The 15,099-nt window shown below is 50.0% G+C and overlaps 1 protein-coding gene across 1 annotated transcript in view; it reads left to right on the top strand.

The window, feature by feature from the left end:
- Positions 1-15,099, top strand: part of BAIAP2L2 (BAR/IMD domain containing adaptor protein 2 like 2) — a 28,066-nt gene that overhangs the window by 502 nt on the left and 12,465 nt on the right. Inside the window, exons 2-7 of the mRNA XM_080939171.1 lie at positions 430-505; positions 918-1,004; positions 1,591-1,652; positions 12,559-12,630; positions 12,832-12,948; positions 13,485-13,631. Coding sequence (XP_080795297.1) covers positions 430-505; positions 918-1,004; positions 1,591-1,652; positions 12,559-12,630; positions 12,832-12,948; positions 13,485-13,631 — 561 coding nt within the window. The remainder of the gene's footprint in view (positions 1-429; positions 506-917; positions 1,005-1,590; positions 1,653-12,558; positions 12,631-12,831; positions 12,949-13,484; positions 13,632-15,099) is intronic.

A 15,099-nucleotide genomic window follows, 5' to 3' on the forward strand; every position in this document is an offset into this window, starting at 1 on the left:
GAAGTGTGAGGGTTACTTCAACCACCCAGTGTCCCTCCAGCTGACCACAGCCCAGGGGGTGGTAACCCAGTCACATGGCGAACCCCTGGGGGTGTTTTTGAGATGTGGGGTAATGTCAACAGGTATCTATTCTGGTGAGGCCTGGACATGGGACAGCTGAGCCGTGCCTGGTGGGGTGGCAGAAGATAGGTGGGCATCATTCAACCAGTGAGACCAAGAGGGATTAAACCTCTCTGAGGCAGGTGTAATATAAACTATGAGGGGACACCTGGCTTGGGATTGGCTCCCAGAAGATGCCTCTTAGGCCTTCGTAGGAAGGAGCCGGGATTCTGGTAACCCCAAGGGTCAGAGTGACCTCACACTGGTGGCTTCTGTCCATCTGTCCTTCTTTCCACCACCATGATCGGCATCCCTTGCCCTCGGGTCCAGAGCATCATGGAGCAGTTTAATCCCGCCCTGGAGAACCTGGTGTACCTGGGTAACAACTACCTCCGGGCCTTTCATGGTGAGTCTACCCTGGTACTTAGCCCCTGCCCTCACTGGGGCTGCGGCCACGGCTCAACATTCCTTACTAGCTGCCGGGCTCACCCTCAGCCTCGGGTCCCACAACCTGCCTTTGCCTCACACATGCCTAGAGCTGGGGATGCCTTTCCACACAGCCTGCCCCTCGCTGTGTCCTGCCCTTAGCTTTTACAGCACATAGACACACTCTTTCATGGGCACACAGGCTTGCAGCCCTCCCACAGGGGACACATGGAAGGTCCTCCTCAGCAGCAGACAGGGCAGGTGCCTCTTTGTTCTCTGGCAGTATTGGACACCATCCAGGGACACCTGTCCCCACTCCATCACATCTCAGCGTCCCCTCCACATAAATCAGGGTAACGCAGGTTGGGCCTAACCTCTGACCTCTCCTGCAGCTCTGTCTGAGGCGGCTGAGGTGTATTTCAGCGCCATCCAGAAGATTGGGGAGCAGGCCCTACAGAGCTCCACATCACAGATTCTAGGTGAGGTGACTCTCTGCCCCCACCCCCACAAACTTCTGCCTACTTCCCCAGCTCTAGGCCCTTCTCTTGGGTTTGGCTGGTTTATTTTTGTCATTCTGTTTTTCCACATTGGGTTTCTCTGTGTAGCCCTGGCTCTCCTGGAACTCACTCTGTAGACCAGGCTGGCCTTGAACTCAGAGATCCACCTGCCTCTCTCTCTCTGCCTCCTGAGTGCTGGGATTAGAGGCCTGGGCCACCCCACCCAGCTTCCCTGTGTTCTTATTGTCTCCTCAGACCTAGGGCCTGTGTGGCCCACTCTGGGGTTTACTAGGCCTTCCTACTATACATATACCTTCCTAAAGCCTCCACCTCAACGTAGGCCTGTGGCCAGTGTTGGGAGCCCCATCTCTCATGTTTGTACCCTTGCTCTTCCCTACCCCTCCCTGTAGACCAGAGTGGCCAAGTCCTAAGTCAGAGAGCCATATTGCAAGTCCTTGGACTTTGGTCCCTAATCTAGCTGAGAATGTTCCAAGCTTGCCAGGCTTCTGCCCGGAGGAAGGGGGGTGGAGAGGCTCCCCACACTAAAGGCTACCCCTCTTGCCTCCAGGGGAGATCTTGGTTCAGATGTCAGACACTCAGCGGCACTTGAACTCAGACCTGGAGGTGGTGGTGAGTATCAGGCCCCAGGGCCAGCATCGCTCAAGCAGATGGGCTGCTACAATTCAAGAAAGAAGGCCCAGAGGTGGGGAGGTCAGAGTGGGTGGTAAAGCAGAAGGACCTGAGGTCAGATCTCCAGCACCGATGTAGAAGTCCAAGCAAGGTGGCACATGCTTATAACCGCAGCTCTGGGGAGATGAGACAGGAGGACCCTAGACTTGCAGGCCAGAGAATCTTGCGAATCAGTGAACCGCAGGCCAATGAGAGACCCTGTCTTGAAAAAGGACCATCTTTACATGTGGCCCATGTACACACACATACAGACCAGCACATGCATCATACATATGAGAGACAGAGAGAGAGAGAGAGAGAGAGAGAGAGAGAGAGAGAGAGAGAGAGAGAGAGAGAGAGAGAGAGAGAGAAGACACCAGCTCACTCTCTCAGACCCACATCTAGGGGAACCTCTTGGGCTCCACTGACCCTTGGTAACATGGAGACAATTTGACTTGATTAATCCTCAACAGGCACAGCTGCTGCCACCTTTTCTGTCCCTTTTTATCAAGGAGCTGAGTCTCAGGGTTCAGGCATCATTGCCCGCAATTCTAGAATGAGTAGAGAAGCTAAGGAGACAAAGGTCCATTACAGCGGGCCCAGGACATCGCCCCTCCACACCTGGCTCCTGCTCCATCTCCCGAGTTGCAGCCCCTGCGATCTGAATGCCAGCCACTCTAAGCATAAGAGAGACCACACCTTCATTGCCATTAAGAGCACATGCAGGTGTCTCAACAAAGGCCTTGGGCTGGCATGCCACCCAGCAGTCCTGTCCACACCCCGAGTCCCAGCCTTGCTCCCCTGAACAAACTAGTCCTTTGCAGGTGTGGTCATGGGCTGCTGTCCTGCTGTTCTCATGGCCTGGGACTCTCCAGCCCTTCCTCCCAAAGTCTGGCACAGGTGCCCCTTCCCCCAGCATTTCCTCCTCTTCCTGGACACCAGCAGATGCTTCTGTTTGCTCCTAGCACATGAGATTGAAGACAGGAAGTTATTTAGGCTCAGATCCTGGCTCCACCACTCACTGGCTTTGGAACCCTTGGACTCTGAACCTCAGTTTACCTATCTGAGAGAAAAATGGAGTTAACTACATTCCCTGGTAGAGCTCTCTACGGGGGATGGAGCGAATCAATAACCTGAAGCTGTTCACTAGGGTTGGGGATGTAACTAGGTTGGTAGAAAAGCCTTGTCTAGCACACAGGAGACCCTGGGTTTGATCTCAGAGCTGCATAAGATAGCCACAGTAGCATAGACCTCAATCCCAGCACCGAGGAAACAGGAGTAGAAAGACCAGAAATTTGAGGTTGCCCTCAGCAATATAGCAAGTTTGGGCTACCTTGGGCTACATACGACCCTATCTTAAGGAACCATTTTCTGGCAGGTTGAGCTCTGGGTTCCTGAGCTGGGCTAATGAAATCTTAAATTGCCAGTGCCTGCTCCTCTCCGACCCAGGACCAGCAAAGGCTGGGGTGTGTCCTCTTTGCTCTGTAGTACCTGGTCCAGTAGGGGCTTTAGGCAGGACTTCCTCGGATGTGGAAGGGAGTGGAGCTTGCTGGATGGATGAAGAGCTTCCCAGAGTGCATAGCAGCAGGAAGAAGCAGACCAGAGCCTCTAGGCAGGGTGAAGAAATGGGCGTGGCCTGGAAGACTCAGATGAGGATTTTGAATGACAGTTCCTGCTTCCCAATTTACGAAGGGCTGGAAGTTAGGGTGCTCTCTCTGACAGAGACTAGTTTTTCCAATGGAAATATATACACACGACAGTCAGACTAGAACTTTTGGCACCGGGATGTCACAGACACTTGGTGGCACAGTACCAAGCCTCCAGCACCTGCTTGGACTTGGTTGTTGGTTGTGGAACTTGGCTCTCCGTGCTCCTGTGTTCACCTGGCCTGGGCAGGGACAATGTCACCCAGGCCCACTCTGTAAGGAGAGCTGCCTCTCCAGGCACCAACATCTTGGCTGTGACAACGAGACAGGGCCCCCAGCCAGAGCTACACCAAATAGAACAGCTCCAGAGCTCTCCCTCTGGTTCTCTGGTCCATACAGACTCCTGCTGGCACTGTCAGAAATGGCAGGGATAGGGACAGAAACCTCAGGTTCCCACAGCAGGGCCAGACCAAAAAATGGCCAGTGACCATGTGTCCCACAGTACATTGAAACCTGGCCATGGAGCAAAAGAAGACAGACAGGACAGGGATGTTTGGGGATTGCAAAAGGAAGCCAGGCCCAGGAAAGGGAGGCTGAGGCACGCCTGCGGCTGCTGGGGACATCCCCAGGGACAGGGACACTGGCTGCAGCAGGCAGATAGAGCCGGCAGAATATGAGTCAGTAACTGGCCAAAGGCGGTCATTGCTTTCTGAAAGTGGCACTATTGGTAGCTTTTTGAGTGAAGAAAACAGACTCTCGCTTAAATTAAAGGGAAAAAAAAACCCCTCTTTTTCCAAATAGAATTAAAAATAAAAGCAGCAACTCTCCCAGAGTGTGCTGTGCTGAGTGTCTCATGATGGGGTGACAGGGTGACCCAGCAGCAATAGCACCTCTCAAGTCGGTTCTCCTACCCCACCCCCAGCTCCGGGAAGCTCCTCTGCTGTTGCCCGTGGAGGCCAGAAGAGGGCATCCTTGATGTTGGAGTTACAGGCACTTGAGAGCCGTCTGATGTGGACGCTGGGGGCACAGCTCAGGTCCTCTGCAAGAGCAGTGGGTGCTCATGAAGATTGAGCCACCTCTCCAGCCCTAATTTGATTTTTTAGAAAACATTTCTCTTTAATTTTAGATATGTCTGTATGCTGCCTATACTCAGGTGCCCTCAGAGGTCAGAAAACAATGTCAGATCCCTTGGAGCTCGAGTTAGAGGTGGTTGTGAGCCACCCCACCCCATGCTGATGCTAGGAACCAAACTCTTACCAAACTCACCGAGAGCAGCAAGCATTCCTCCCCAATTCTGATTTGATGTTTTCACCCAAACCATTATCACTGTTGCCTCTGCTACTGTCCGTGTTTCAACCCCTGTGTATAGTTCAGTGCTGAGCAATGGTTATCTCTGTGGAAGATCTTTAACCAGGGAAGGCTGGGTCTCTTGCTCCTGTGTCCTTTACACTGGATCCGGGGAGTCTGTCGGCTCCTGTGCTGTGCAGTGGGTCCAGGTGCTCTGGCCTGACCCCTTCCTTCCCTGCTATAGAGGTGTGGGGGGGGGGGGATTAGTGCTTTCTCCCTGCAGCCCCATGCTGGTTTGGGCTCTGATGTTTTTAAGTTTCAGGGCATACGCGTGTATACACAAATGCCTATGTGCCTTGGAGCAAAGTTCAACTCAGTGTCTTCTATCTCTCTTCCCCTTAGTTTTTAAAGCACAGTTTCTTACTGAAGCTGGAACTCACCAATTCAGCTCCATTGGATGGCTAGTGAACACCAGGCATCTGCCTGTCTTTATCCCCCAGCCCTAAGGTTACAGGGACATGCCACATTGGCCAAGTTGTGTGTGTGTGCAGGGGATCTGAGCTCAGGCCCTCCTAGTTAAGAGGCAGGCACGTTACACTGAGCCATCAACCCATACCTGAGATGTACTCTTTCTTTTTAAAAAATAATTTTATTTTATTTTATTTTCTATGCATTAGTGTTTTGCCTGTATGTTTGTCTGAGTGAGCTGCCTTGTGGGTGCTGGAAACTGAACCTGGGTCCTCTGGAAGAGCAGTCATGACTCCCAACCACTGAGCCACACCCCCAGCCCCAGGTGTACTTTTACCTTTTTTTCTCACTTATTTTTATTCTATTTTATACACATGAGCATTTTGCCTGCATGCATGTCTTTATACCGTGTGTAGACAATGCCCATGGAGGCCAGAAGAGGGCGTCCTCTGGACCTGGAAATTTGGACAGTTATTAGCCTCCTTGTGGATGCTGGGAACTGAACTCGGTTTCTCTGCAGGAGTAGTAAGTGCTCTTATCTGTTGAGCCATCTCTCCAGTCCCTTTCTTCTTCCTCTTCCTCCTCATCTCTGACGCCTCTTGCTTTGTACCGTGGTAGGATGCATGACCATTATGATCACAAAAGGCCAGAGCACGATGTCAGTGTCTCCATAGATTGCTGTCTTATTATCTGGAGAGCAGGTCTCTCGAAGAGCCAAAAGCTGACTAGACATAAGCTCACGGAACCTGCCTTCCTCTATACCCCCCCTGCACCCTACATGCCCCCCAACCCCCGAGGAGTTGCAGACACACACAGGAATTTGAACTCATGTCCTAGCATTTGGAGAGCAAGTGCCGAGCCAGCCCCATAGAATTTCAGGTTTATTTTCTAAATGACGTATTTATTTTTATTTATTATGTCCATTGGTGTCTGGTCTGCATGGATGTCTGTGTGAGGATATCAGATCACAGGGAACTGGGGGTACAGACAGCTGTGAGCTGCCATGGGGATGCTGGGAATTGAACCCATGTTCTTTGGAAGAGCAGCCAGTGCTCGCAACCTCTCTAACCCTTCAAGTTTATTTTTTAATAAACTTGAGTTTTGGTTTTGGAATTATTTTTTTTTCTTCTTTTTTTTTTTTTGTATTGTTTCTTCAGAGACTCCTATTGTCTTGCATGTTGAACCTTCAAAGCCTGTCTTTAATTTAGTCTCTTCCTCCTGGGTAATTGATGTTTGCTGGGGTTTCGTTTTGTGTTGTTTTAAACACTGTTTAGTAACTAGAGCTGGACGAGGGTTACCAACAAAGCCCAGGCCAACTACTGTTTCCGTGCCGCGATTGTTAGATCGATATTCACTACTTCACATGTACCTTAGAATTTCATGTGTTATATGTGTGGACGCTCTCTTCTGTCACAGTGCTTCGAGCCCTGGCTACGTGAGCACCCACAGTCTGTCTATCGAGCCCCGAAGTGCCGGATGGGCTTTTTCCACCTGGAGAAAACCACTGAGAACTTGGAGGCCTGCGTTCTCCCTTCTTCTGGGCAGCTTGGAGTGAAACCTTCGGGTGTGGGTTCTGACATGTGTTTCCTTTTGTGGGGAACACTGAAGGGGTGTCTGGCGCTTTTGAACTCTGATCTCCCACCGTGATGAGCAAGCACTGGCTGCTCGGCCAACCTCACAGCAGTCGTGACCCCTCCAAACGTCCCTTCTTGCTCTCTTTCAAGTTCGCAGCCTCCTTAATTGTTTTCACAATTCATTTTCATTCATTGCTGTTACATGCATGCATGTGTGTACACATATGTGTCCATGTGTAGTATGTAGTCCTAATTATAACCTGCTCTGTCTGTATGTGTATGTATGTTTTCAGGGCTGACCATTTGGCATTCAGTAACTGGTGGGTGCTCTTCCCTGGGAAAACTATTTCTCCCACTCTTAGCTTTCCCTATGACCTACGGTTCTTGGTTTCCCCAGCCTGCATTGATATCCATTATGATATCTTTGTTCATCCCAAGTGTAGGCAGTTATGTTGGTGAAACTTTACAGGTGTCGCTTCTGAGATACAGTGTGATGGTTTGCATGTGCTTGGCCCAGGGAGTGATACTATGAGGAGGTGTGGCCCTGTTGAAGTAGGTGTGTCACTGTGAGGGTGGGCTATAAAACCCTCATCCTAACTACCTGGAAGCAGGCTCCTCCTGCACCATGTCTGCCTGGATGCTGCCATGCTCCCACCTTGATGATAATGGACTGAACCTCTGAACCTGTAAGCCAGCCCCAATCAAACATTGTCCTTATAAGAGTTGCTTTGGTCATGGTGTCTGCTCACATCAGTAAAACACTAACTATGACACACAGTCTCACAGCAAACCCCTGATCCTCTGGCCCCTACACTCTTTCTGTCCCCTCTTCCACAGTGTGCTCTGAGTTATTTTGTATTAGGTGCAGGAGTTATTTTGTGGATGTAGCCACTGGGACCGGGCAGCAGAACTCCACATCGGTTGTGGTTTTCTGTGACAGTCTCCGTCAAAGAAGAGCATCCTTGATGAGGGCTGAGGACTACACTTGCACGAGGGTATTAGGACAGATGTTTAGAGTATAGTTAGGGGTGATTCTGGTTAGGCAAAGTAGTGGCTGTAGATGTTCTTCCAAGATGCATGGCTTCACTGGCTCTGAGTAGTTGACTAGATTTCGGTACCCGGCATGATTTTCCTCTCATTGAGAGGTCTTAAGTCTAATTAAATAGCTGTTGGTCACCACCAATGTATGTATGTCACTGGTGTACTACTGAGCCCTTAGGGTTATCTACAGTGACATGCTGGCCAACACCGTGCTTTATTGGTGCTGTAGCTGAGTATCTATTCATTTTCTTCTATTTTTACATAATGTGTGTGGGTGTTTTGTCTTCATGGAGGCCAGAGGAAGGTGTTGGATATCCAGAGTTAAAGATGGCTGGGAGCCACCATGTGGGTACTTGGAAATGAACCCTAGTACTATGGGAGAGCAACCGATACTCTTAACCACTGAGCTATCCCTCTGGCCCCTCTATTCACTGGGTCAGATGATAGGACACCTTTAATCCCAGCACTCAGAAGGCAGAGGCAAGTGGATCTCTTGAGTTCAAGGGCAGCCTGTCTACACAGTGAGTCCCAAACCAGTCAGAATAGGTAGCAGGACCCTGTCTCACAAGATTTACATACATACAGCATAGTCTTTAGAAAATTGTTTATTTTGTATGTATGGGTGCTTACTTATATAAGTACTTGTAGGCAATGCCTGTGGGGGCCAAAGGAGGATGTCTCATCCCCTAGAACTACAGTTCCAGAGGATTGAGAGCTACTATGTATATGCTAGGAACCAAACCCAGGTCTTCAGCAAGATCAGCCCATGCTCTTAACACTCTCACCCTACCCTGCCTCTTCTCCAGCATGATCAGACTTTGATGGGCAAGAATTATCAATTCTTGTAAGTGACTTGTTCTTACATCTTAGCTGAGAAACGTTTACTGTCCCATGATGAAGGTGTTCCCTGTTTTCTTCTGGAAGCTGTCTTCTTGGCTTTACATCCACCTCTGATTCTTCCCTTACACACACACACACACACACACACACACACACACACACACACACACACACACACACACACACCATAGATAAGCAGATATCCCAAACACCACTGGAAAAGTTTCCTTCAGTCATCTTGGCTGGAGACTGACTAGAGGCACACGAGAGCCATGTCTGGGCTCTTGCTTTGGTCCATAGTGGTACATGGGGACCACGTCTGTCCTTTGCTCTGTTCCTTGCTGACGTTCTGTCTGTAGGTCTGGCCCTCACTGTCCCAACCATGCAGCTGAACAGGAGCACCAAGAGCAGGTGGGCTAAGTAAGAACTTGGCTTCTCTTTGTTGAGATCATTTCCAGGACTCTTTCTGTTTAATTAGAAGTCACGGAGTCAGCTTGTCGGTGTCTTTAGGGGAGCCTGCTGGGATTTAACAGGGATTGCTTTGTGGGGTCACCTTAACCATGTGCCTTCAGATCACTCCTAGGCTCGAGCCCTCTTTTATTCTTCTGAGTAGTGTTGGATCATTTTTACAGCCTAATGGCGTTACACATCCTAGGATAGGCTAGTTCCTGTTTATCTGGTGTTTTAAAATCTTTGTGTGGGTTGTGTGCACAGATGTGTTCATTTGTGTGGGAGTACTGGGCGTGCCATGCCACGCCGTAGTTGTGGAGGTCAGAGGACAACCTCAGGTCTCAGTCCTTGCTGTCTACCTTGTTTGAGATATGTCTTCTTTGTTGTTCCATTGACATCTCCACCAGGCTAACTGGTCTGTGAGCTTCCAAGGGTCCTCCCGTCTCTCCTTCCCTCTTGCCAAAGGATTACTGGGATTCCCTGTGTTACTGCTCTACATGGGATGCGAACTCAGATCCCAGACTTGCACAGCAAGAGCTTCACCCACTGAGCCACCCCAACAACCCTATCTAATATATCTGAAGTCATTGTAATTGGCATTACCAACTCCTTTTTTCCAATTGTTCATCACTTAGCTGGGAGAAGGAGTACATGCCTGTAATCATAACATACCAGAAGCTAAGGCAGGAGAATCCTAAGTTCAAGGATAGCCTGGGCTACATAGCAAGACCCTGCCTCAAAAATAAACTTCAGTTGTTTATTGCTTGACTTATGTTCTAATAGGATGAGTATGAGTCCCATACTTACTATGGCCTTTAGTACTGGGAAGAAGGACAGAGGCAGAAAAGACAACAGGGGGCAGCTGCAGTCCCTTGGGGAGGAGGGATGTGGTCAGGGAAGGGGTGGCTGTGTGGTGGCTGGTACTAGGGAGAGATCAGACTAAAGTGAGAGCCATCAGGATTCTCTGAGAGATGGAGGGCAGATGTGAGAGAGAGAAGTTGAGGTTGATGTCCAGGCTGACCAACTAGACCAGTGGTTCCTTCCTATTGCTGCAACCCTTTAACACAGTTCCTTGTGTTGTGGTGACCCCTGAGACCATAAAATTATTTGGTTGCTACTTCATAACTATCATTTTCCACTGTTATGACTCTCAATGCAAATATCTGGCATACAGAATATTTAATATGTGCCCCCAAAGGGGTCACAACCCACAGGTTAGGAACTGCTGACCTTCACCAACAGGGTTGCTCTCAGCGGAAGGTGTTTTTAGCATAGAATACAAGGTCTGAAAAGTCAATCCTGTTGGGATGGAGTCTGAGCTGTGCATCTGAGAATTAGCAAAAATCGCTTCCTAAGGTGCAACGGAAGCAAAGCCCCACCAGCCTGCACTTCTGGGGGCCAGGAGTCCACCTCCCAAGGGAGAGGGAAAAGAGTTGGACTAAGCAGAGCTAAGGGAAGGCGTCTGAGGGAAAGCAAGTGTCAACTGTGTGGAGTGAGTCCCCAGACTGACACAGAATGTAGTGTTGCAGGGTCACTGTCATCGGAGGTTGGGAAAGCATTGCTATTGGTGTGTGACTGAGCCGGGACGCAAGAGGACAAGAGCTAGGCTTGTTCCATTGAGGCAGCTTTCAAAGGCTCCATATCCAGCTAAGGATGTACCTCAAGGATAGAGCTTGGGTTTGATACCCAGCACTGCGAAGAAAGGCAGGGCAGTTCCTGGTCTCAATGGCAAGAGTTCAATAAGCTGCTGGCCCCTCATAGAGCTTTGTGGCCTGTGCCTCAGCTGGCCTCAGTGTCCTGTGCCTTTCTGTGTGGATCTCACAGGGTCCTCTTATGCCATGAGTGTGCTCTGAGAAGGAATCCTCAGCCTTTCCTGAAATTTCTCTCTCTCTCTCTCTCTCTCTCTCTCTCTCTCTCTCTCTCTCTCTCTCTCTTTCTCTCTCTCTCTCCCTCTCTCTCTCCCTCCCTCCCTCCCTCTCCCCCTCCTTCCCTTCCTCCCTCCCTCTCTCTCTCTTCCTCTCTCTCCCTTTCCCCTTTCCTCCCTCCCTCTCTCTCTCCCTCCTCTCCGGTCCCTGCCCCTGTGTGTGTGTGTGTGTGTGTGTGTGTGTGTGACTTGCTGATGACAGACAGTCCTGCAGCAAGCATCTTTGCCTCAGCTTAGTCTCTTTGAAGGACCACTTCAGCCTGAGCGAGATGTTCACGAACCCTGTGGCACTTGATTCCCCCTCCGATGAGTTAGCCTTTGCCTTCTGCGCCTTTGGCCACCACAGTGGGAGGGGTTGAAATATGGCTGTTCAGATCTATTATCCTTGTTCACAGCATTTGTGCCTTGGTTCACACAGGACAGAAAACAGAGAGAGCTACCTTGCCCTCCACAGACTCCAATACATGAGAACACAGGCAAAGCCCACATGAGCAGCAAAGAGACTCAGCTTTGCCACTGCACTGAAGAGCCCCAAGGGCTGCACTTGAGGGACATACCAAGTGACTTCTGCAGCCAGACTGTCGGGGCAAGCCGCTCTGCTTCCCTTGCTGACTCGTGAAGTTCCATGGTTTCCCCCAGTTAAAGTGTTCTAAGCATGTCCAGTCTGTTAGCTTGGTACATTTACTCCATGAGGTTCGAAGGCTATTTCTACATTTCTACCATCCACTGTCTTTACTAATGCTCTGGTCTCAGAGTGGCTTTGGTTTCAGGATCTCCCCAACCTTCAGCAAGCTCTGTGGTTTATATTGGCTGGTTGTGCTGAGGATGGGGGCTTACAGGAACACACAGGTGTGACTGTCCAGAAGTCCCGCTCTGTCTTGTTGGTGCCAGTCAGGGTCAGGAGGAGGGCAGGGTGGATAAGGATGTTCAGTATAAGGAGCTCTGCACCGAACCAGTGTCCCGCCCAACAGGAGAACTCGCCTGATGTTCTAGAATGATCCACATCTCTATTTTTTTGTTTTTATAAACATTCCCCGGGGAACAGGCTGGCAGTGATAGGTGTGGTTCAAGGACTAGACTGGTACAAAGGGGAACCTCAAGGCCCCTGGCAGACCAGTCATGACAAGTTCCTAGGAGCAACCATGGAGACCCTTCGACTTGTTCTAGTGTACCAACTCTCTGCAGTGGGGAATTTCCCAGCATTCCTTTGCTGTGTGGTATCTTAGCCCCAGGGGAAGGGCCGGCAGGAAGCCTTACACAGGAGAAGAAAGGATACAGAAAAGATGGGTGGGGCTGTCAGAAGTGAATGTGGCAGAGAGATGGGGGTAACCTTGTTCCCACGGAGTCAGTACCCAACGGCTTAGGCTTCACTTCCCTCCAGATCATGAGGCCTCGCTGATAGAAGGTATCCGGACACGCCAGGATCTTTCCCAGCCCATAGCACCAGAACTCATCAGGTCAATCCCTGGGGACCAGAGTGGTATAGCAACTAGTTCAAAGTCACAAAGCAAACTGGAAACAGGAGGGGAGCAGTTGTTTGTTTGTTTTTAGAGGCAGGCAGTATGGTCATAACAAGAAAACTGTTGGGGTCTGGGTCAGAGGGCACTCTGGTCACACCCGTCCTGTGCTTCACGCAGGTACAGACATTCCACGGAGATCTGCTTCAGCACATGGAGAAGAACACCAAGCTGGACATGCAGTTCATCAAAGTAAGCCTGTCCCTCTAACCCAGCCTCTCCCAGACAGGACACACACACCCCTCGAAACAGAGAGCCACACAGACCAGCGCCAAGCAGACACCTGCCGGGATTATACATAGTCCCATCTGGATCCCTTGGTTCCCTGTCCCTTACTCTGAGCCTTGACCTCTTTAAAGCGCGGATCTCCTGCGTGTCTCTGCCCTACCCCAGGATAGCTGTCAGCACTACGAGATTGAGTATCGCCACCGAGCGGCCAACCTGGAGAAGTGCATGTCTGAGCTATGGCGCATGGAACGCAAGAGAGACAAGAACGCGCGGGAGATGAAGGTAAGCAGGTGTGAGGGTGTGCGGACAGGTCTCTGGGGAAAATCTAGCACCCTTGTGAGCTGCTTCATCCAAAACGAGCACAGTTGTGGGGAGCACAGCTGGTCACCAACGGCCACCCTCAGCAGCCCCTTCCCTTCCTCAGCCTCGCTGAGAAAATGGGACCATTGGCCCCGCTGAACTTGAATGGGTAGCAAAAATGATTCCACCCTGGTAAGAAGCATCCAGTCCCTGCCTCTGCCTCTGGGATTCAAACTCAAGATTACTTTAGAGTCCTTTAATGAGCTCCAATCTCCCTCTTCCGAATCCCGTTACCAAGGAGAACATCACCCATCCTCCCATTCCTGTTTCTATAAACCGTCCTCTCTATGGTAACCTCTGCACGCCCCTGTGCAGGGTACCAGAGACAGAGCCATGGTCCCCAGGCCAGTGGGTCACAGGGTGAATGCAAGCTGCGCGGCGTTCCGGGGAGGACTGGAGAAGGGACGTCTGAGTCAGAAGGGCTCAGGCCCCCAGCCAGAATCTTCTCCTGCCCCTAGGAGAGTGTGAACCGGCTGCACGCACAGATGCAGGCCTTCGTGTCCGAGAGCAAGCGCGCAGCCGAGCTGGAAGAGAAGCGACGATACCGCTTCCTGGCTGAGAAGCACCTGCTGCTCTCCAACACTTTCCTGCAGTTCTTGGGCCGGGTGAGTGGGGCTGGGGAGAGCAGGCCACGCCCTCCCCGGTCGGCTGTGCGAAGGCAGCAGGAACGCTCCTTCCTCCCCCTCTGCTTTCTTCCTCTGAGTGGAAATTAATCTCACAACACTGTTTTCTGTGTTCATTTGCACGTATTGTTAATTCATGATTTGTTTGGCATTTGCACGTATTGTTAATTCATGATTTGTTTGGCAAACACAGGCTTATGCATCCAAACACAAGTCATTTATTTAATTAGGTCAGAGGATAGCTCTGTGAAGTTGGTTCTCTTTCAACTTTTATTGACTTCTGGAATCAAACTCGGATGCTTAGGCCTTTGCCGCAGTCTCTTTTACAAAGGGTTATTTCGCTGTCCCCCATTTAAAAACAAAATCCGGAATGCCCACCCTCCTTATATTCAGTGATAGGTTTGCTCAACAATTAGACATTAATTGTATTGTCTAGGTGAACTCCTTGAAGCTTTGCACTGTCGAAAGAACAGTTCGAATTTCTCAGTTCTGTTGGATTTCTAATATAATTGATTTCTGTATTTACTTATCATGTTGTTTTGTGCTTGGGGCTTAAGACTATTAGACCTTCCCATAAATACTTTTTTTTTTCTTCTGCTTGATAGTTCTCTTGCTTTGGTCTTACTCTAATTTTAACATTGTTCTTGTTTCTCTTCAAGTACAGAGTTCTGTTAACAACATATGGACTGGGTTCTGACTTTTGACCAGTTTGACAGTCTGTGATGATTATATTATTATTATTATTATTATTATTACCTTTCCTTCTTTCTTTTCTCCCTTCTTTTCCCTTCTTCCTGGCCTTCCTCCTCTTTTTCCTTGAGGCACGGTCTCATTTAGTCCACATTGGCTTCTAACTCATCATGTAGCTAAAGATGATCTCTACTGTCTGACCCTCCTACCCCTATCTCCAAGTGTTGGGGTGACAGACATGCCCCTCCGTACACGGGGTCATGTGGTGCCGGGGGCTGAGCCCAGGCAGGACTTCTTCATTCACACAGATGGGCAGTCTACCAACAGAGCTGCATCCTCAGCCCACAGTAACTTCTAAATTGGAATCCCCCTGCCCCAATCCAAGCTGATGTTTGCTTACACCTAGGGCAGGGGTTCTCAACCTGTGGGTCATGACCCATTTGGGGTAGACCAATCTTTTCCCCAGGGGTGACCTAAGACCATTGGAGAATGTAGATATTTGTTTACATTATGATTCAAAGCAGTAGCAAAATTACAGTAACGGGGTAGTGACAACAATTTCATGGTTGGGGGTCACCACAACATGAGGAACTGTAATTAAGGGTCACCACAACATTAGGAAGGTTGAGAACCACTGCTCTGGGGTGTATCTTCCTAGTTGACCTGAGCTGACTGTGCACCCCAGGTGTCCTTCCCTCCCTCACCCCTCATTCTTGCCAGCCTGGTTGAGTCACTGTGCCCTCCTAGTGCTACCCTCTCT

Source organism: Micromys minutus (genome assembly GCF_963924665.1).
Source record: "Micromys minutus genome assembly, chromosome: 27".
In the NCBI taxonomy this organism is placed as follows: Eukaryota; Metazoa; Chordata; class Mammalia; order Rodentia; family Muridae; genus Micromys; species Micromys minutus.